The following is a 23,001-nucleotide window of genomic DNA, read 5'->3' as shown; positions in this document are numbered from 1 at the left end:
TAATGTGGCGCCCAGGGGCACCCACAAAACTTCAGCAAAGGAGATCGTTACCTTATCGTGGTGCTGGAGCTTGAGCACCTCAATGACATCATGAGCTAAACCGTGAAGGGACACCCAAGACGGGAAGGTCATGGCAGAGAGGTCAGACTAAATACGATCCCTGAGGAAGGAAACGGCAACCCACCCCAGTATTCTTGCCATGAAAACTAAATGGATCAATACAACCAGAGAATAGGGCCGTGGTGGCTTAGTGGTTAAGACGCTGAACTGCAGACTGGAAGGTCGGCAGGTCAGCAGTTCGAGACCCGAGTGCTGCATGACGGAGTGAGCTCCCGTCTTCAGTCCCAGCTCCTGCCAACCTAGCAGTTCGAAAGCAAGAAATTGCAAGTAGATAAATAGGTACCGCCTCGGCGGGAAAGGTAACAGCATTCCGTGCACCTCGGTGTTCAGTCATGCCAGCCACATGACCACGGAAGCATCTTCGGACAGCGCTGGCTCTTCGGCTTAGAAACAGGGATGAGCACCGCACCCTAGAGTCGGACACGACTGGTTGGGGGCACCTTTACCTTTTTACAACCAGAGATATGTCGGTATACCATCGGAAGATGGGACTCCCAGGTCGGAAGATCGTCAAAATGCTACTGGGGAGGAACAGAGGATAAGTTCAACTAGCCCCAGATGTGATGACGCAGCTAGCTCAAAGCCGAAAGGACGGCTAGTGGCCGATGGTGCTGGTGGTGAACAACGAATCCGATGTTCTAAAGATCAACACACCATAGGAACCTGGAATGTAAGATCTATGAGCCAGGGCAAATTGGATGTGGTTATTGGGGAGATGTCAAGATTAAATATAGACATTTTGGGTGTCAGTGAACTGAAATGGACTGGAATGGGCCACTTCACATCAAATGACCACCAGATCTAGTACTGTGGACAAGAGGACCACAGAAGAAATGGAGTAGCCTTCATAATTAATAATAAAGTGGCTAAAGCAGTGCTTGGATACAATCCAAAAAATGACAGAATGATCTCAATTCAAATTCAGGGCAAGCCATTTAACATTACAGTGATCCAAATATACGCCCCAACCACAGATGCTGAAGAAGCAGAAGTAGACCAGTTCTATGAATATCTGCAGCACCTACTGGATAGTACGCCAAAAAAAGATGTTATTTTCATTACAGGAGACTGGAATGCTAAGGTGGGTAGTCAAATGACACCTGGAATTACAGGCAAGCATGGTCTGGGAGAACAAAATGAAGCAGGACATAGGCTGATAGAATTTTGCCAAGACAACTCACTGTGCATAACAAACACTCTCTTCCAACAACCTGAGAGACGACTTTATACATGGACTTCACCAGATGGTCGACACCGAAATCAGATTGACTACATCCTTTGTAGCCAAAGGTGGCGGACATCTATGCAGTTGGTAAAAACAAGACCTGGAGTTGATTGTAGTTCAGATTACGAACTTCTTATTGCACAATTCAGAATCAGACTAAAGAGAATAGGGAAGACCCACAGATCAGTTAGATATGAGCTCACTAATATTCCTAATGAATATGCAGTGGAGGTGAAGAATAGATTTAAGGGACTAGATTTAGTAGATAGGGTCCCAGAAGAACTATGGACAGAAGTTCGTAACATTGTTCAGGAGGTGGCAACAAAAAAGTCCCAAAGAAAAAGAAAACCAAGAAGGCAAGATGGCTGTCTGCTGAGACACTGGAAGCAGCCCAAGAAAGAAGGAAAGCAAAAGGCAACAGTGATAGGGGGAGATATGCCCAATTAAATGCAAAATTCCAGAGGTTGGCCAGAAGAGATAAGGAATTATTTTTAAACAAGCAATGCGTGGAAGCGGAACAAGATAATAGAACAGGAAGGACAAGAGACCTCTTCCAGAAAATTAGAAACATCGGAGGTCAATTCCAGGCAAAAACGGGTATGATCAAAAACAAAGATGGCAAGGACCTAACAGAAGCAGAAGAGATCAAGAAAAGGTGGCAAGAATATACGGAAGATCTGTATAGGAAGGATAATAATATCGGGGATAGATTTGACGGTGTGGTCAGTGAGCTAGAGCCAGACATCCTGAAGAGTGAGGTTGAATGGGCCTTAAGAAGCATTGCTAATAATAAGGCAGCAGGAGATGACGGTATCCCAGCTGAACTGTTTAAAATCTTGCAAGGTGATGCTGTCAAGGTGATGCATACCATATGCCAGGAAATTTGGAAAACACAAGAATGGCCAACAGATTGGAAAAGATCAACTTATATCCCCATACCAAAAAAGGGAAGCACCAAAGAATGTTCCAACTATCGAACAGTGGCACTTCTTTCACATGCCAGTAAGGTAATGCTCAAGATCTTGCAAGGTAGACTCCAGCAATTCATGGAACGAGAATTGCCAGATGTACAAGCTGGGTTTAGAAAAGGCAGAGGAACTAGAGACCAAATTGCCAATATCCGCTGGATAATGGAGAAAGCCAGGGAGTTTCAGAAAAACATCTATTTCTGTTTTATTGACTATTCTAAAGCCTTTGACTGTGTGGATCATGACAAATTGTGGCAAGTTCTTGGTGGGATGGGGATACCAAGTCATCTTGTCTGCCTCCTGAGGAATCTGTATAATGACCAAGTAGCAACAGTAAGAACAGACCATGGAACAACAGACTGGTTTAAGATTGGGAAAGGAGTACAGCAGGGCTGTATACTCTCACCCTACCTATTCAATCTGTACGCAGAACACATCATGCGACATGCTGGGCTTGATGAAGCCAAGGCTGGAGTTAAAATCGCTGGAAGAAACATTAACAATCTCCGATATGCAGATGATACCACTTTGATGTCTGAAAGCGAGGAGGAGCTGAGGAACCTCATGACGAAGGTGAAAGAAGAAAGTGCAAAAGCTGGGTTGCAGTTAAACCTCACAAAAACCAAGATTATGGCAACCAGCTTGATTGATTACTGGCAAATAGAGGGAGAAAACGTGGAGGCAGTGACAGACTTTGTCTTTCTAGGCGCAAAGATTACTGCAGACGCTGACTGCAGCCAGGAAATCAGAAGATGTTTACTTCTTGGGAGGAGAGCAATGACAAATCTTGATAAAATAGTGAAGAGCAGAGACATCACACTGACAACAAAGGTCTGCATAGTTAAAGCAATGGTATTCCCCGTAGTAACCTATGGCTGTGAGAGCTGGCCATAAGGAAGCCTGAGCGAAGGAAGAGAGATGCTTTTGAACTGTGGTGCTGGAGGAAAATTCTGAGAGTGCCTTGGACTGCAAGAAGATCCAACCAGTCCATACTCCAGGAAATAAAGCCAGACTGCTCACTTGACGGAAGGATATTAAAGGCAAAACTGAAGTACTTTGGCCACATAATGAGAAGACAGGATACCCTGGAGAAGATGCTGATGCTAGGGAAAGTGGAAGGCAAAAGGAAGAGGGGCTGACCAAGGGCAAGATGGATGGATGATATTCTGGAGGTGACGGACTCAACCTTGGGGGAGCTGGGGGTGGCGACAGCTGACAGGAATCTCTGGCGTGGGCTGGTCCATGAAGTCACGAAGAGTCAGAAGCAACTGACCGAATAAACAACAACAACAGACCCTTTCTTTACATGGATTCCCCAGGAAAAGAATTTCTAATAGGTACTATTAGAAATTCTATTCTAAAAGGTCCTAACAGTACATTCTGCCACCAGTCAGAATGAACCTCTTGACACAACCTAGTCCAGGGCTCCCCAATGCAACACCTGTGGGCACCTCCAATGGTGCCCATGAAGGCGTCCCTAATGTGGCGCCCAGGGGCACCCACAAAACTGTTAAAATTTGTGGGTTTTTAAAAATATACATGGATTAGTATATATCCATAGCAATGAATACATATGAAATGCATACAACTTTCTAGCAATTATATACTGGCATCAACAAAAGCAGACCAAATATCCAAATGAGTCTCCATTTAAAGGTGGCCTCTATACGCCACCTATTCAAATACTGAAAGAGTTGTAAGGTCCACAATCCATTGCATTCTAGGAGGTAAGTGTTTATCCTTCCAGTGTTGTTATATCTGTCTTTTTGCTGTCAAAAGGGTGCAGAGAATCCATTTTTAATTTCCATGAAGCAGAGAAATAATTTAAAAGAACTTGTTGTTGTTGTTGTTGTTCAGTCGTTCAGTCGTGTCCGACTCTTCGTGACCCCATGGACCATAGCACGCCAGGCCTTCCTGTCCTGCGCTCTCTCCCGGAGCGTGCTCAAGTTCATATTCATTGCATCCGTGATGCTATCTAGCCACCTCATCCTCTGCCGTCCCCTTCTCCTTTTGCTTTCAGTCTTTCCCAGCATCAGGGTCTTTTCCAGGGAGTTTTCTCTTCGCATTAGGTGGCCAAAATACTGGAGCTTCATTATCTTTCCTTCCAATGAGCACTCAGGGTTGATTTCCTTTAGGATGGACTGATTTGACCTCCTTGCAGTCCAGGGCACTCGTAAGAGTCTTCTCCAGCACCACAGTTCGAAAGCATCAATTCTTCGGCGCTCAGCCTTCCTTATAGTCCAGCTCTCACAGCCATACATTACTACTGGGAAAACCATAGCTTTGATTAGACGGACCTTTGTCGGCAAGGTGATGTCTCTGCTTCTTACTATGCTGTCTAGGTTGGCCATAGCTTTCCTCCCAAGGAGCAAGCGTCTTTTAATTTCATGGCTACAGTCACCGTCTGCGGTGATCTTGGAGCCCAAGAAAGTAAAATCTGTCACTGCTGCCATTTCTTCCCCTTCTATATGCCAGGAAGTGATGGGGCCAGATGCCATGATCTTCGTTTTTTTAATGTTGAGTTTCAAACCAGCTTTTGCACTCTCCTCTTTCACCCTCAACAAGAGGCTCTTGAGATCCTCTTCGCTTTCTGCCATTAGGGTGGTATCGTCTGCATATCGGAGGTTGTTGATAATTCTCCCAGCAATCTTAATTCCGACCTCTGATTCATCCAACCCGGCATTTCTCATGATGTACTCTGCATATAAGTTAAATAAGCAGGGTGACAATATGCAGCCTTGTCGTACTCCTTTCCCAATTTTGAACCAGTCGGTTGTTCCATGTCTGGTTCTTACTGTTGCTTCTTGACCCTCGTACAGGTTTCTCAGGAGACGGGTAAGGTGGTCTGGTACTCCCATCACTTTCAGAATTTGCCACAGTTTGTTGTGATCCACACAATCAAAGGCTTTAGCGTAGTCAATGAAGCAGAAATAGACGTTTTTCTGGAATTCTCTTGCTTTCTCCATGATGCAGCGAATGTTGGCGATTTGATCTCTAGTTCCTCTGCCTCTTCGAAACCCAGCTTGTACTTCCGGTAGTTCTCGGTTCGCATACTGCTGAAGCCTAGCTTGTAGGATTTTGAGCATCACCTTGCTGGCATGTGAAATGAGCGCAATTGTGCGGTAGTTTGAACACTCTTTGGCGTTGCCCTTCTTTGGAATTGGAATGTAAACTGACCTTTTCCAGTCTTGTGGCCACTGTTGAGTGTTCCAGATTTGTTGGCATATTGAATGCAGCACTTTAACAGCATCATCTTTTAGGATTTTAAATAGCTCGGCTGGAATACTGTCATCTCCGCTAGCTTTGTTGTTACTAATGCTTCCTAAGGCCCACTTGACTTCACTCTCTAGGATGTCCGGCTCAAGTTCAGTGACCGCACTATCATGGCTATCAGGGACATTCAGATCTTTCCTGTAGAGTTCTTCTGTGTATTCTTGCCACCTCTTCTTAATCTCATCTGCTTCTGTTAGGTCCCTGCCTTCTTTGTCCTTTATCATGCCCGTCTTTGCACAAAACGTTCCCTTGAGATCTCCAATTTTCTTGAAGAGATCTCTAGTCTTTCCCATTCTGTTGTTTTCCTCGATTTCTTTGCATTGTTCATTTAAGAAGGCCTTCTTGTCTCTCCTTGCTATTCTCTGGAACTCTGCATTCAGTTGGGTATATCTTCCCCTTTCTCCCTTGCTTTTCGCTTCCCTTCTTTCCTCAGCTACTTGTAAAGCCTCATCAGACAGCCACTTGGCTTTCTTGCATTTCTTTTTCTTTGGGATAGATTTCGTTGCTGCCTCCTGAACAATGTTACAGACCTCCGTCCATAGTTCCTCAGGCACTCTGTCTATCAGGTCTAATCCCTGAAATCTATTCCTCACCTCCACTGTATATTCATCAGGGATATGATTTAGGTCATACCTGAACGGTTTAGTGGTTTTCCCGACGTTCTTCAATTTCAGCCGAAATTTTGCAAGAAGCAGCTCATGATCTGAGCCACAGTCAGCTCCAGGTCTTGTTTTTACTGACTGTATGGAGCTTCTCCATCTTTGGCTGCAAAGGACATAATCAATCTGATTTCGATATTGACCATCTGGTGATGTCCATGTGTAGAGTCGCCTCTTGTGCTGTTGGAAAAGAGTGTTTGCTATGATCAGCATGTTCTCTTGGCAAAACTCTATTAGCTTTTGTCCTGCTTCATTTTGTACACCAAGGCCATGCCTGCCTGTTATCCCGGTGATTTCTTGACTTCCTACTTTAGCATTCCAATCCCCTATGATGAAGAGGACATCTTTTTTTGGTGTTAGTTCTAGAAGGTGTTGTAGGTCTTCATAGAACCGATCAACCTCAGCTTCTTCGGCCTCAGTGGTTGGGGCATAGACTTGAATTACTGTGATGTTGAATGGTTTGCCCTGGATTCGTACTGAGATCATTCTATGATTTTTAAGATTGTACCCCAGTACTGCTTTTCCCACCCTTTTGTTGACTATGAGTGCTACTCCATTTCTTCTAAGGGATTCTTGCCCACAATAGTAGATATGATAGTCACCTGAATTAAATTCGCCCATGCCTTTCCATTTTAGTTCGCTGATTCCCAAGATGTCGATGTTCAATCTTGCCATCTCATGTTTGACCACCTCCAGCTTACCTTGATTCATTGATCTGACATTCCAGGTTCCTAAAGAATATTGTTCTTTACAGCATCGGATTTTCTTTTCACCACCAGACACATCCACAGCTGAGTGTCCTTTCGGGTTTGGCCCAGCCGCTTCACTCTTTCTGGCGCTACTTGGAAATACCCTCTGCTCTTCCCCAGTAGCATATTGGACACCTTCCGACCTGAGGGGCTCATCTTCCGGCGTCATCTCTTTTAGCCTTGTGATACGTTCCATGGGGTTTTCTTGGCAAGAATACTGGAGTGGGTTGCCATTTCCTTCTCCAGTGGACCACATTTTGTCAGAACTCTCTGCCATGACCTGTCCGTCTTGGGTGGCCCTGCACGGCATAGCTTATGGCTTCACTGAGTTACGCAAGCCCCTTCGCCACATCAAGGCAGTGATCCATGAAGGGGAAAAAAGAACTTGTACATCCGTGAATACTAAAGACTGTTCCAGTGCCAGATCTATTTGCGTCATAACATCCTCCCCAAAAGAAGCAACTACTGGACATTTCCAAAACATATGTTTAATAGAAGTGAAAGTTTATTAAAAGTTAATAATTAGCTGTATTTCACTACCAGAAATTAGCCAAATTACCAGGGCTGGCCCTACCATTATGCAGTTTCATGCACTGCATCAGGTGATGGAGTAGGAAGAGTGGCAAATTGTGCCGCTCTCCTCCTGCCCCTGCCAGAAGGGCCTGCCGCTGCCTCCCCATCTCCTCCAGCACGTGTTCTCCAGCCCCCCTCCCACTGTGCTATTTGCTGCAGCAAGAGGGTGGCTGGCAGGACTCTCTAGAGCAACCTGCTGGGTGCGCTGCTGCTTCTTACCACAGGTGCAGGGGCTTGTCGCTGCTGAGCTCTCTCAAGAGTTCAGCTGATCTCTCACAAGAGTTTGGCCACCCTCTCGCAGGAACTTCGTGGCTGGAGCACGTGGTGGAAATGGCCGGGGAGTAGGTGCGAGTGGCTGGATGGCTGAGGAGGCTGGCCAATGCAAGCGACCGAGCGAGTGGTGGTAACACCGCCACCTTGCTTGAGGTGGCAAGATACATTGGAACAGGCCTGTGAATTAGATAATCCCTTATTAAAGAGATGTTGCAGCATCCAATAGACATGAAACAAAAGTTTTTGCTGAATAAGACTCAGCCCGAGATCCATAGACACGACAGGTAGGCACTAAAGCAGCGATCCACTGATTAGGCATTTTGTGGTGGTGCCCACAGCAGTTTCTCAAATTCCCAAATGCGTCCATGGGTCCAAAAAAGTTGGGGACCCCTGATCTAGTCTGTCCAGCTGCTTGGGGCAGTTTCTGGTCTAGCCAAGAAACCAGAGAATTATTGGTTGGACTCATCTTGCTAATGACTATAAACATCTCAAAAGGCTCAACTACTTTGAACCAGTTAGCCTATTCTTAATTTTTTTTTTTTAACAGCTTGAGTTTTTGGATGCATATTGGGTAACAAAGAGATGAGATAAGCCTATTCAGGCACCACAGCATGGTGCCAATTTACCAGATGCTCTCAGGAGCACTGTTGAGCTATATTAAAATATAGGGGTTTTATCCTGACTTCATCTGAGACTGTTAACTATAGTTTCCCAGTTAATGGGAAGCTATGCTTAATTAGAGATTTCCTGGAATGATTGCAGCATTTCCTGCTAGTGGGCTTCCCATCTCTGGCTCATTTTTGAAATGGGATGGTGATCTGATCCAGCAGGGCTCTTCTTATGTTTACATCTTTTCCTCCCAGAAAAAGCTGGGTACATGTATGTGTTGCTCCATGGGGCAAATATTTGCTGGGGTGTGGGGGGAGACTTCAACTGGGAAAATGGAAAGACAAAAAAGGGTTAACTTCCCCTTCTCCAGTGCCACAGGCTCAGTTCAATTTGAGAGCATTCTCCCCATCCCCACCCGCTGCCCAGCTTTGGAAGTCACTACTGGATGCTGTTATAAACCACTGAATAGCACACATGTGAAAATCAGTCCTAAAATAGATTAACTGCCTCCTTGTAGGAATGTGGGTGTTTGCAATCCAGGCCCATCTACATATTATATGTGTGTGTGTGTGATTACACTCCTTAATCTGTTTTGATTCTTTGATTTGTTAATACATTCAAGGGGTGAATCAGAGGCTGCAGTGAGATGAAGACAGTCCACTGGATTAGAAGACTAGGCTCTCTTTCATCCCAGGATAAGTGATCCTGTAAACAATTGCAGAGATTATCTATAGAAGGTGAAGTTCACAGTTTCATAGAGAAAGGCTCTAATGACCCAAAAGAGTCAGCAAGGGTGTGTGGCTGACACAACCAACAATTCTTTTTTAAGGGATTAAACAGCAATCTTTAATTTTGTTTGTGTAAACAAGCTGGCAAGTAAATACAAGTGAACAAGTGTTCTGAAGCACAGCTTCCTCAACAAGGTGGGGTCCGGTGATATAACCTCAGCTTCTTGGATACAAGATCTTTTGAATATGCTATATCCCTGTCCAACAGTCTTTGGTTCTCTTACTTAGATATGTGGCCTGGCCTGCCACCCAGTCATACTTAGAGCAGACCCATTGAAACCAATGGGACATAAATTAGTCATGACTTACTTAAGTCCCACTGATTTCAATGGGTCTACTCTAAATATGACTAGGTCTGGATCCTACCCTTTATGTTTACTTGGAAGCAAGTCTCAGAGTGCTCAGTGGGACTTACTTCCAAGTAAGTGTGCACATGATTGCAGCATATGTTATGTATGTTATTTCATTTCAGTAGGTATGATCTGTCAAGACCGGCATTCAAACTATATATTTTAAGGTTTGAAACAGGAGTAACATATATGTTTTATATTCTTCCAGTGAATAAAAATATGCAAGATTTTAAAAAATACTCACTAATAATATTCTGAATTCAGTAAAGAATGTGAATTGGCTGGCAGTTCATGATATAAGCTCTTATTTGTTAAGTTTACACAACAAACCAGGAGCTGCTGTGGGGTTGTCTTATGCATCATCAAAGAAGAGGGGAAAAAGAGGGCAGATGCCTTACATTGGCTTTTGCTAATTTATATGTATAGAGACAAATTTAGAAATAATTCTTATAATTTAAAAAGTAAATTTGAATAGAAATACAATACAGTCCACCATAGTGGGGAAGACTGTGACCACGTGACTTGTGTGCTTCCTCAGGCTGAGCTCCATGGCCCCTGTTGCTCTCCCTTCCCGTGGTTCTTTGGGTAAAATCCAACAGAAGCCCTACTTAGGGTAGACCCACCAAATTAGTGAGTAGATGACCCATTTTAATGAGTCTACTCTAAGTAGGACTTATGTTGAGTTTTATCCTTTCTCCTTAAATCAGACTTGGGGCTAGACAGCTCTTCAAACAGAGGAAACTTTCAATTAGAGGACTCTCCTCTGTAAAGTAGGGCACATGGCCATCCGAGAGTTCGGACTGAATGGCCCTTGGCCCACAACAAGCCTCCCTTTGTGCTATTATGCTATTCAGCATAAAGGTATTTGTAAAATGGATTTTAAAAATAGGTCACGGCACCATTCTCCCCTCTTAGTGGCTCTGCAACCTACAGCAACCTTCCAAAGCTTTCCTGAACCCGGAAGACAGATTTACGCGTAACGAGCGCAGTTTGGGCCACTCCACACATTGTATTTTGGAAGCATACGTTAAAAAAAGACTGTGCAACTTCAAAAAACGTGTAACTATATATTGCAGAGGTACACTTGTGAGGCAGCCATGATTGGCTATAGCTTGCTGTTGCGTGTGATTTTAGTGCCAGACATGCGTTGCTGTGCCTAATGTGCGTAAGGCCTTTGTCTCAGGATTATTTGAGCAGGTATATTGACAGGCCCATAAATTTGGCTGCACCCAACAAGCCAGGGCAGGTGATTTTTGTACACTATATGCTACTGCCGTTCATGTGACAATGGGTGGCAGATCAGACTGCATTCTGGGATCCATTACTGTTTACTTCTCTGCAAAACCTTGTACCTCATGAAAGAGGTACTAATGTTTGGGTGATTGGTCTGGAAAAAAGAAGTCTTACACTGTTCTACTTCCTGACTACTGCCCTGTTTTTTTTTGCCTTTTCCATTTCTTCTCATCACTGGAAACTTTTTATTTCCTTTTTAAAACTGTGGATTTGCACCATTGAATTGGTGCTTCCAATTTACAGAAACAGGCATTTTGGCTAATTTTGCCCACTAACTCTCTTTAGCAGAAGTTAATCCTATCTCAGGAATCTGGCAAACTGGACTAAATGTGTTGGTAGAGGAGTGTATATGTACAATTTGGTATTTATTAAGAAAAAATTAAAGCCTCACCTTGCAAATCTAGGAGGAGAATGCAACACACACAGATTTGTTCAAAGACAGTAAGGGGCAAAACTGAAATGAATCGAGCTGCAACAGGTCTGGTGGTCTGGTATCATTTTAAGCAGAAAACATGTCAGCCATCTTCTGCAAATAGCGCCCCAATATTCAGAGCTCGGGTGGCCACTTATGAATCTCTAAGAAAGAGGGCAAAAGAGAATGCCTATTTGCATCAAATTTGCATGTGCTAATGTATATGTATAGATACACATGTAGAAATATTTTTTAATAATTTAAATAGAAATAGAGTACATCTTACCATACTGTGAGAGGCTGCGACCAGGTGACCTGTGGCACCTTGCTCACTCTGCTGTCCAGATGCTGTGATGGGCAACTTCAAGGCCCAACTCTTCCCTCAGATGGTTCTTTATCTGTAAACTGGACTTGGACTGAACAGCCCTTCAAATTGAGGATGCCTCCAAAATAGAGGACTGTCCTCTGTAAAAGAGGACAGCTGGCCACCCTTTGTTTTAAACTGCTAAGGTAGTCCATGTTCCCAAACACTGTCCAGTTGCTAGATAAAGGCTTCCTAGAGAATGTTCTAAGCCTCCGATGGCAAGTGGCTCATCTTCATTATTTTTGTTACTGTTCCAATACTTTGATCTGACTGTTAAAAACTATACTAAGAACACTTGCATGCAGCCCTCTTCATGCATTAGCATTTAGGCTTTTTTCTGTAGTGAAGTAGTTGTCTGGCAAATGCATATTTAGCTAAAAATGTTTTGGCACTCAGCTCAATTTCTGTTTGCCCACCATCTGAGGGGATGGTAGCACAGTCAAACAATTCCTTCACAGGCCAATGTGAAATGAACATGGGGAGTCATCACATATTCTGGCATGATCAAAGGGTTGGCCGTAAGCTAGATGTGAACTTTCTGCTGGCTGTCAAGCTGCTGAATGGAATTATATAAAAATGTAATCATTTCATAAGAACTCACCTTGCTGCTGTCTCCTGTTTGGCTTTCTCTTTTCTAGCCTCAAGCATGCCAACCCACAACAAGCTGAAGATATCCGTTATGCTACTGACACTGGTCACCTACACAGTCATGATAGTGATGAATGCAGGAGCTGGTTCAGGAGCATTCAAAGGTGAGGTAAGGAGATACAAATTCTAGAAGTGGGTGCGTATGCAAGCATAGTGGCCAAGAAATCCTGCAGCTCACATTTTTGAGCCTGGCACCTTTCAGTCTGCTACTTATGGTGGGCAACTCACTGAAAACATCCACTTAGTGTACAGCAGCAGTGAAAAAGGCAAACTTGGTGTTGGGAGGAATAGGAAAGAAGCTGAAAATAAAAATACTAGTATGGAGGAACATCCTTTCTCACTGGGACAACCCCTCCTCTATAGCCACCAATTGTGGAGGATCATCACTGGGCAATCCTTCCCACTACTACCACCTAATGTGGAGAAACACCCCTTCTTGCTGGGCAATCCCACCATTCACTTCTGCTGCCACCATAAATCTACACACCTTTGTTTAATATACTCCCTTTACCTAAGGTAGCTGGTCATAAGCCATGAGCCAAACAGATAAGAGGTGCAGGTATAATAAACAAAGATAAAGAATATTTTATTGAAAAGGAATAATACAAGAAAGCTTATTATTTAAGATTGCTGTTACTTTAAGAAAAAGGTTTCTGTATTGTTACTGTTACCACCGACCAGGTTATAGAAGCCCCAGTTCTTAACCCTAACTAAACTTAAAACAAATTCCCCTATCAAGCTCCACGCCATTTAACTTAAAGGCCTAGCAATGGGGGCTTGATAAGCAGTCTTCTCTCTGTAGGGTTTGACTGCAGATGGAAACCTTTAAGGCTATTCACCAGGCTTCCCCACCAGCTGCTCTGTCTTCAGACCACCGCCACCAGCTGACACTCAGGCTTGAGCTCTTTCCTCTGAAGGTGGCTCCGGAGTCTTCCTCTCCTCCTTTGCAGACCTCCTTCAGCTTCTGCCTGACATGCTCTCAGATGTCTGTTCAGGACCAATAGACATCTTTAGAATATTTAGCTATCCTCCAACCAGGTAGTACCAATTTCGATCCAACCTTCCTGTATATAATATAAGGGGAGCCAGTGTGGTATAGTGGTGAGAGTGTTAGACTGGGAGCTGGGAGATCTGGGTTCTAGTCCCCACTCGGCCATGGAAGTTCACTGGGTAACTCTGGGCCAGTCACAGACTCTCAGCCCAACCTACCTCACAGGCTTGTTGTTGTGAGGTTAAAAGGGAGAGGAGGAGGACCATGTAAGCCACCTTGGGTTCCTTGCAAGAGGAAAAAGACGGGATATAAATGCAATAAATAATATAAGACAGAAACCTGGCCTCATATTTCCCTCTCAGTGGTCACAGGAACTGCCACTCCACCAGCATAGCGTATTTACAATGTAAGGGGTAGAATCAATTAAAGACCTACTTAGAGTAGACCCATTGAAATGAATGGGATTAAGTTAGTCATAACTAACTTCAGCCCCATTCATTTCAATTGGTCTACTCTAAGTAGGACTTTAGTTGGATTCTACCCTATCTCTCCTCAGGCACACATTTTTCCTCTTCTACTGTTAACCCCTTTGTCTTCAGTCACTGAAACAAAACATAACAGTTGAACATATTAAACATTTACCTCACCAAAAGTCAATTTCTTCACAGCTAGTATCATAGACATTTCTATAATTCTGTGATGTGGCTGCATTTGGAATACTGTTTGCAGTTCTGGTCACACTAGCTTAAAAATGGGATATCTGGAAACGAAACAGAAAAGAACAACTAAGGGTGCAATCCTATGTATGTTTAGACAGTGAAAAGGCCTACAACTCCCAGCATTCTCCAGCCTTGTGGGCTGGGGAATGCTGGGAGTTGTAGGCCTTTTCTCTGTCTAAACATGCATAGGACTTTGCCCTAAATTGGTTGATTGAGCACCATTTTTTGGTGGAAAGGTGGGATATAAATTAAAACCTTTCATTCGAGCACCTTTGCTATGAGGAAAGGCTAAAGTTTGGGGGTGGGGGAGTTGACTTTAGAAAAACAGATAATTAAGAGAGAACATAATAGATTTATAAAATATTACATGGTGTGGAGGGAGAAGACACAGAGAGGTTTTTCTCCATCTGTCATCCTAACACGAGAACCAAAGGACACGCTGTTTCACACATTGCACACTTAACTTATGGAATTCACACTGCCACCAGATGTGGTGATAGCCAGTAGTGCAGATGGCTTAGGAAGAGGGAAGACTATTTCCATAAGGATTAGGCATATCTCTGAATACAAAATGTTGGGGGACAGGCAAGGGTGCTGCTTTCATGCCCTTCCTGTCAGCATCTGTCTGGCCATAGTTGGAAAGAGGATGCTTGGCAAGAGGAACCCCTAACAGGACCCACCAACACTTGGACCCCAGACCCAATGAGACCACTGCTGAAAAGGAAGGGAAGCAGGAACCTGTAGCAGCCCCTAGCTCTGGAGTCTCTCTGCCTCCTGAAGCACAGCCAGAGGTGGCCCCCTCAGATAACACCCACCCTGTGCAAGAGAGCTCCAACAGGAGGAAACAATCCATCACCCCCAGGACCTCAGGGTCATTTAGCAGCTAAAAGCCTCCCTTAGCAGTTCCAGGAAGAGGCAGGCCCATTAGGCTCTTTGTAAATACCCCCATGTAGAGCACATTGCAATAGGCTAACCATGATTATTGTTTGTAACAAGAATGTTGTGTGTTGGGGTATGGGAGGTTGGGCAAGAGACTAGTCAGTGGCAAAGTTACCAGGTACATCTTTTGTTCAGAAAATTATAGATAAAATGGCTCAAGGAAAAACTAGGAGATGGTTGAGGAAAATGATTCATCCTTATTCTCTCCTCTCCATCCAAAGGGAAGAGGCAAGCTAAATGCGAATGGAAAGAACAGAAGCATTTTGGTAGACAGACTGCAGTTTTTGAGTGGGTCAAAGAAAGAGACAGGGGACTCACTTTGAGCTCTGGGAAGTACCTTTCGGTCAGGAGGCTGCCACTCTTTAGGGATCTGAGGCAAGGCAGTGGGATTTGTTTTTGGAGCATTTAAGCTGCTTGCCACCTTCTAGGCTCAAATCTATTACAAATAAATTCAAATGTTATAAAACACCAATAAGCCTACAGAGGCCTCCTTCCAAAGCAGACCAAACCTGTGTAAGTGCTGTGGCCCTGGAACTTCTCACTACTTGGGGAAGTAGGGTGAGTGTAATGATACGATTGATTTGATTAACAATGATTTCTTCTTAACATATGGGGGGAAATGTCTAACAATCTACTAATATTAATTTGTTCAGGTATATTTCATACCACTGTTGGCAATATCTCTCGCCACCATGACACTGAACTCACACCTGCAACCTGGACCTTCTTCATTTGGAACATAATCTTTCTATGGCAATATGGCTGGCTGGGTTATACATTATCAGGACTTTGCAGAAGGTACTTGTTTTTCATTGCTTTGGAATAAGACTGCTCATCAAGCTCAGGAATGCTGGGCCAGTAGCATTATTGTAGCTTCCAAGGGATTCTTGCCTTACTCCAGTTGTACCTCAGAAGTAGGGCTTCAGAAGAAGGAAAGTGTTTTTCCTATAAGCTTTTTATGCTTCCCTCGATGGCTGTTTAGCTCAGTGTTGTGACTCTGGCAGCACACTGGTAATTAAATTTATTTTAATTATCTATACAGACATTTATGTCCCGCCCTTCTAGTGGTCATGCACCACCCAGAGCAGCTCACAACAATTTAAAACCACAGTACCATATGATACCATGCATTCAATAAAAATATGATATAATACAGAGGCAGAGACCATAGATAAAACAACCTTTAAATGAACCAACCACTTAGCAGGCAAAAGCCTGCCAGAATAAAACTGTCTTCACCAACCAACAAAAGTTATTCAGAGACGGCGCCACCCAGACTTCACGGGACAAGGTGTTTACAATGTTGGTGCAGCCACTGTGAAGGCTCTATTTCTCATCATCAACAACTGTGCCTCCACCCTGGCTGGGACACAGAGAAGGTTTCTCCTTCTGATCTTGGAGAGTGGGCAGGTTAGCATGGGAGGAAACAATCCCTCAAGTTTCCTGGACCCAGGCCATTTAGGGCTTTAAAGGTGATCACTAACACTTTGATGAAGCAAATTGGAAACCAGAATAGATGTTGTAGGAGAGGTATAACAGTGCTGTTTTTCAAAATGGTTCCTTTGTATTGTCAGGAATGAACTTGGCTGGGTCTACATGTGGCCAGATTTACTGCCACTCTCTTTTTACCTGATATGGATGCTGAACAATGCTTTAAATGTTGGATGGCTATTTCTGTGGGATTCACTGTAAGTAAAACAAACAAACAAACAAACAAACAAAACACCTCCTTCCAAATCTATATTGTTTTGTCCAGTTGCATAGTCTTCCCTGAAAAGGCTGCTAGTTATCTAAAATTCAGTTCTTTTCTGGACTCCAAGAAAGCTTTATTCATGGTCCATTTAGTGGGCTGGTCCCCCAATTTTCATAACAGTCCATTGCATGACATTTTGAAAAGATGGGCTAGCAAGCAGGCATTTTATGATTATATTTCTATCCTGCCCTTTGTCCAAGGAGCTCTATGCACCATACATGAGGACATGCTTCAATAGGTTTGGCTGGGAGAGAGTGACTGGGCCACAGTCAGCAGGATTTTCAACCTGGGTTTGCCTGGTCTCAGTCCAACATTCTAGCCACTACACCACACTGTCATTCATTCCTCCTTCCACAATATCATTCTTTCTCAGCTTCCAGACAGGCTAAACCTGATGGTTATGTGTGTTGAGGTGTTTCTCAAGGAGTGCCTTAAGGAGCGCCTCCAGCAACACCAGACAGGCCGCTTAACAAGATCAGCCTCGGATGGCCTTCTCTCTGTCCCATCAGCCAGGACAGCTAGACTGGTGGGGACGAGGGAGAGGGCCTTTTCTGTGGTGGCCCCCACTCTGTGGAACTCCCTGCCTAAGGAACTCCATCATGCCCTCTCTTTAATGAGCTTCCACCATGCATTAAAAACGTGGTTGTTCAGGCAGGCATTTGGGGTGGGTTAGGGTATTTTAGAAAATGTTTTTATTGTAGAATTTTATTGTTTTAAACTGTTTTATTATATGTTGTACATCGCCCAGAGTGGCTGGGTGACCAGCCAGATGGGCGATTAATAAATTTAATAAATAAATAAATAAATAAAATTTCTGTTGAAGTCTCGGTGAATTAATATACAAGGACGATTCTAGACCGAAATTCCTAATTCTGCCTCATATCTACTTCTTCTTCCAGGCATTTTGTTCCAGCCCTACTCATCTTGGCACTTCTCACTGTCACTTGTTATGCTGCTCTCTTCATTTCGCACCGGGCTTTGCACCTTCATGCAGCTTGGTTACATAAGCATAGCAAAGTAGACCTCTGGCTCATCCGGATTTTGGTATGGTAATTTGATATTCATTACAAAGGTTTAAATGTAGGGAGACTGAATTCAAATGTTAAAAAGTTCCTGAATCAGTATTAATTCAGACATAGTGGGGATGTATTTCACTCCTAACTTATCTTCCAATCCTACCTGATTGGAACTGACTTCACTGACGCTTCACTTGCCTGGGCAGTTGGTGAACTCACAAAATAGTTCTCCTTGGGCCTGTATTCAAAAGAGAAATCTTAAAGTCACTGCCTTATTGCATAGGAATTCTTAAAATTGCCCTTGATTTCTTAAGTACTTCTTAAGAACTACACACTTTGGCACATACAGAGAACTTGGGGAGCGAGGGAGGAAAGAGTCAGTCTCGAGTGAAGATTCTCCATGCTTTGGAATATTTCCAAAGCCCTGCACAAAGCGAGAGATTCATGTTCTGTCTCTCTCTCACACACACACACACACATCCCCTACATGTGCTAGAGGACTTGGCAGAGGAGCAAAGTCCTCGATGACCGCAAATAATGGCAGGCTACTAAGGCCAGCAAAAATTTGTGGGCCCCTGTCAGGATACCTTCATGTTTACCTTCAAGTCAACTTAGGCTGCAGTCCTATACTCCCGTGCCTGGGGGTAAGCCCCATTTAACTTACTGGGGCTTACATTTGAGTAGATATTACAGGATTGCATTGTTAGGCAAATACTGCAAATGGGAAAATCTACAAATCACACAAATAAAGCAAATGTAAGTCAACAAAATTTAACATATTGACACAGATTCTGTTCAGCTGAAGCTTCCTCTCAAGGACATAGAACAGAGGGGTGAGAATGTTTGCAAGTAAAAGAGTCAAGGGAGCTGATTCTTTCATATGCCTTGGGCAAGCAAGCCATCTTCCTTCAAGGGCCTAATGCTGTTTTAAAGGAACACAAGTTAACAACCCATCAATGACACCACATGTTAGGGGCTTGCTGCAGTCAGTAAAAAGACAAGCTCCTCTTTCTCAGATGGATGAGCAGCAAATGATGTCACCCCACAACTGAGCTACTGATGGCGGTCAAGATAAAGCATAGATAGTTTTGCTGCAGTTTGCAACCCTATTTTGCAACAATGTGAAAGTTCTACAAAGCCAAGCTATGCTGTGTAAGACTCCTAGCAGACACTTTGCCCCTGTCATCAATGTAATAACCTTACAAGGGGTGGAATCTGGAGTTAAACATTGTGCTATGGTGGCTTCCCTTCATTTTCATCCCTCCTTATTATTTAATTTCTACGTATGGTAGGTGCAAAATGGAATTGCCGTTTATGCCACTTGGACCACAGTAGCCACCCTCCTAAACTTCACAGTTGTCTTGATCTACAGTGGGAATGTGTCTGATAGGACTGCAACGGTAACTTCTCTATGCATCCTTTTCTTTGAACTGATGATATGGTAAGTGAACTGTTATAGTTGTGTTCCTAAAAAAAACTGGTGTTGTGTCGTTACCTGGACAACTAACCCATCCTGCTGTTTGCAGTAGACCACTGCCTTGCAAGAAATTAAAATAAAAAATAGCCACAATCATCAGTGGAAAGGGGAGCAGTGGCTATCATCTTCCTAAATATAATACAATTCAGAGCACTAATAGCTTGGACAGCATAAAGAGCACTGAGGCTGTCAGGGACTCTAGGGCAGCCGTTCCCAACCTCGTGCCCTCCAGATGTGTTGGACTACCGTTCCCAGAATTCCCAGGGCAGGTACCAGGAACCTGAAGCTAGGACCTAGCCTAGTGTGGTATCAGGAACAATGTCTCCTCAGGCTTCAAAGCTGTCTTCAGGTTCAGAAGGAAATAGGAGTGTACAACATGAGGCCTTCTGACTGGCAGCATGAACTCCCCAGATGGGTCAGGCTTGGTATATATGGACACCAGGTGCCAGGCTTTCTTCTTTGCCTGATTAACAGAGCAATGCATCTGCTTCCTGCATCCAGGCCGCAGCTACTTGGGCTGCTGACCTTGGGAACTCCACACTGGAGAGGTGATCATTCAGGCCTCGACTTTGGTTCACCTACACATGGCCCCTGTCTAGCTTTGATCAAAGCAGAATCAGATAAACAGGATATGCACCTGTGTTTCAACAGATGAGCAAGCTTGGCTCAGGAGTCAAAAACAAGGACTCCAGAATGTAGCTTAACATAATCCCAATTGGCCTGAGTCCATTCATCCCTTTTTAAGGGATGCCTCAGCCAGAAAATCAGACTTGCTATTGCAGGATTTGTTCACACCGCAAGCAGCGTGGCGTTCCTACGTGCTTTTCAGGCATCCACACAAATGCAGTTGCTCAAAGAGGAGTTGCCACTAGAGGACAAATGTTTGTGTTAATCTGTTAATAGCTAATCTGTTATGCACTGACATAATTAAATAATTTATCCCTATGCACCCAGGGTATACTACTTTAATTATAAGTAATTAAAATCTCCTAAAAGGAAAGTGCATATTTTATATATTGTGCTTCTATTTAAATTGGAAGTGAGGAGGTTAAACAACTGTAACTTGTTGATTGACCTCTTACATTTTCTGTTCTTGGGATTACTTTTGCATGTGATTCTGGGACCCATGTAGCGATGAAAATGCAGTGTCTAAATGAATTATATGGATGAACTGGTTTCTTACTGACCTGCAAATTCTGATTCTGGCTCTGGAATTTGCAGGTCAATAGGGAAACAATTTAGGAGTGATATTGTAACTGGAAAATAGAATGCAGAAACCCCCCTCTTTTGTTAATCTGGAAAGCTGGTTATTTCACAGTGTGAGGATTTCTAACTGAAAGTGGCACAACCGTGGTTTTGCCTGTGCTATTGTGTCAACTGGCAATGTGAATAGGTATTTTCTGGGTTGAACTGAAATGGCTAAACTGAGGAGACTGTATGTAATAACCAGATGCACCACATAAAGGTAGCAAAGGGACACACACATTTCTTGCTACCAGATTGTGGCATGTCAGTGGATGTGATTATTCCCTCCTGATGCACATTTACTATATGGACAGGATCAATGTCCTATAAAAGGTTGCATAATGGAGATAAACTCATCCCTCCCCTTGCCAACCCATGAAAAAGCTTACAGAGAAACTGCCCGGCAGAGCAGTCCTAGTTTCCTGTTTTGCCTTCGAATAAGCTGGCAGTGGCAGCAAACAGAAACACTGCCAGATCCCGCACAGGATATTTTGATGGCATCATCTTTACACCAGGGAAAGGAACTTGTGCTGACAGAGCCCTTTGCTCACCAAAGCTTTGATAGTAACAGAAAAGAAAAGGAGAAATAGCATTCTAAAAGGCCAGCAATGGTGTTCAAAACAGGGAAACTCTTACCTTATGAGATCAGATACATCTGATTAACTGGACAGTAGTTCAGAAAAGCTGGTGCTAGTAAAAATGTAGTTGTCATTAAGGTGCTATAGGATTCTTTCCTGTTTTTACTTTCAGCCCAGTGACCTAGAAGACAGAGGCACTGGACCCTCACGATTATAATCGCATGAAGGGGAGGAGGCCATTCTTGTTCCCCCTGCCCACTCCCGTATGTTGGGTACTTGTTGGCTCCGTGAGTTGGGGGAAATATGAAACGAGGAGAGCTTGTTCTACACATGTAGGCTTCCCTCATGTGATTTGGAACCCTGCATAACCAGGTTTTAAACTATGCAGGGAGCTGTCATGTGTAAGTGGGCTCCTCTTTTCTGACCTTGTGCCCAACCCATGGATGATGGGGGGCAGGGATGGAACAGAGAGGATAGGTGCCAATGAGCACCTTGCTTTCCCCGTCATGCAATTGAAATTGCATGAGGGGAGATGGCATGAATAGGGCTTAAGTGCCTGTCTGTTCAGATCCTTGAAGAGCTTGATTATAGGATGAAAAGATGGACATTTAATTCTGTTTTCAATATTCTTGCCACCAGGTTTTATCTGGAGAACTTCTTACTTGATAAGTATCTGCGTTATACCCTCACTATCTACCCAGTGGTCATTTTAGCATTAAGTGGCACCTTACAGAAAAGCAATATTACTTTCTGTCCAAATCCAAGCAGCATAATTACAGGTGACTCTCGAATAGCCTTTTTTGTTGTGTTATTGAACAGATACCTACATGTTCAACCTATGAAGCAGATCAAAAGTTCACCCTCTGCACTAAGGGCTTTTCTACATGAGGCTTTTAACCCGCCACTTTACTGAGGCTTCTAATTCTTTGTGGGATTAAGATCGGCTCCTTTAGACATGTTGTTTTCCAGGGGGTTTCTTTCCCTGCCTTTCTGTATGTTCCATTACACAACCACTAGGTGGTGGTGTGTTATAGCAGAATTGTGCATATACACCAAGGTTTCACAGAAATGCCAGACTTTCCTTATTAGAAAAAAAAATACACATTATAGTGGTTGCAAAGCATGGAAGAGGCCCTGGAGGTTAACCATATCATGTAAAGCACCCGCAAACTATGATGCGTGAGGGTTTATGAGTGTTCAACAAATGCCTCATGTAGAAAGGCTCTTTAAGTGACAGTACAAAACTATGATGATGGGAAGGAGAAATTCATCACAAGCTTTCATTAAAGATGTTCAGAAGTCTAGCATTACTACTCAACTAATGGAGTTCAGAAGTCTGGGCAGGTTCACACAATCACGGAGAGAGAATAAGCCATGGTGGCTTATTTTCCTTTCCTATGTGTGCCCGTTGCAAACTGCCTAATTAGCATACTTTTGTGATGTCCAAACCCAGAGCAGGTGCATGGCTGGAGTGGTTTACAAACCACCCTGAAGCCCTAGAACAAGCTATGGGTTTCAGAGTGGTTTGTAAACCACCCCAGCCTCACCAGGTTCAGAAGTCACGACAACCTGCGCCTGGTGACGGTAATTATGCTAATTAGGCAGCTCACACCTGGCACAAGTGGGGAGGGAAAATAAGCCAGCATGGCTTATTTTCCTTCCATGATTGTGCAAACCCAGTCTCTGATGTACATATGATGTACAAGTCTCTGTTTTGTACATCATATTACAGTTATATTAAAAATGCCATCTTCACAGGACCACTTTCTTGGGATGCTTCCAGGTGGAGAGCTCCTGGAGCTACTAAGCAAAAGGCACTGTACAGCTATTCCATCTTTTCTTCCTTAATTGATTTTTAGGGGGGTGGGAAGGAGGAAGATGTAGTGAGAAAACATGGCTAGATTACAAATTGAAGACAACATCTGGACCCCACCCACTCTGCAGTAAAATTTCATGAAGGAGGCAGGGCAATAGCATAA

At 43.7% G+C, this 23,001-nt stretch overlaps 1 protein-coding gene across 1 annotated transcript in view; it reads left to right on the top strand.

Moving 5' to 3' along the window:
• LOC146358924 (uncharacterized) overlaps nucleotides 1-23,001 on the top strand; it is a 29,469-nt gene that overhangs the window by 2,599 nt on the left and 3,869 nt on the right. The window contains exons 2-7 of the mRNA XM_084830386.1: nucleotides 12,295-12,408; nucleotides 15,607-15,751; nucleotides 16,528-16,641; nucleotides 17,606-17,750; nucleotides 19,015-19,163; nucleotides 21,662-21,801. Coding sequence (XP_084686512.1) covers nucleotides 12,303-12,408; nucleotides 15,607-15,751; nucleotides 16,528-16,641; nucleotides 17,606-17,750; nucleotides 19,015-19,163; nucleotides 21,662-21,801 — 799 coding nt within the window. The 5' untranslated portion in view covers nucleotides 12,295-12,302. The remainder of the gene's footprint in view (nucleotides 1-12,294; nucleotides 12,409-15,606; nucleotides 15,752-16,527; nucleotides 16,642-17,605; nucleotides 17,751-19,014; nucleotides 19,164-21,661; nucleotides 21,802-23,001) is intronic.

This window comes from Heloderma suspectum, chromosome 1, assembly GCF_057233095.1.
Source record: "Heloderma suspectum isolate Gila_16-S chromosome 1, 16-S_ref, whole genome shotgun sequence".
Classification (NCBI taxonomy): domain Eukaryota; kingdom Metazoa; phylum Chordata; class Lepidosauria; order Squamata; family Helodermatidae; genus Heloderma; species Heloderma suspectum.
The sequence above is the reverse complement of the archived record's forward strand: the minus strand, read 5'-3'. Positions and strand labels throughout refer to the sequence as shown.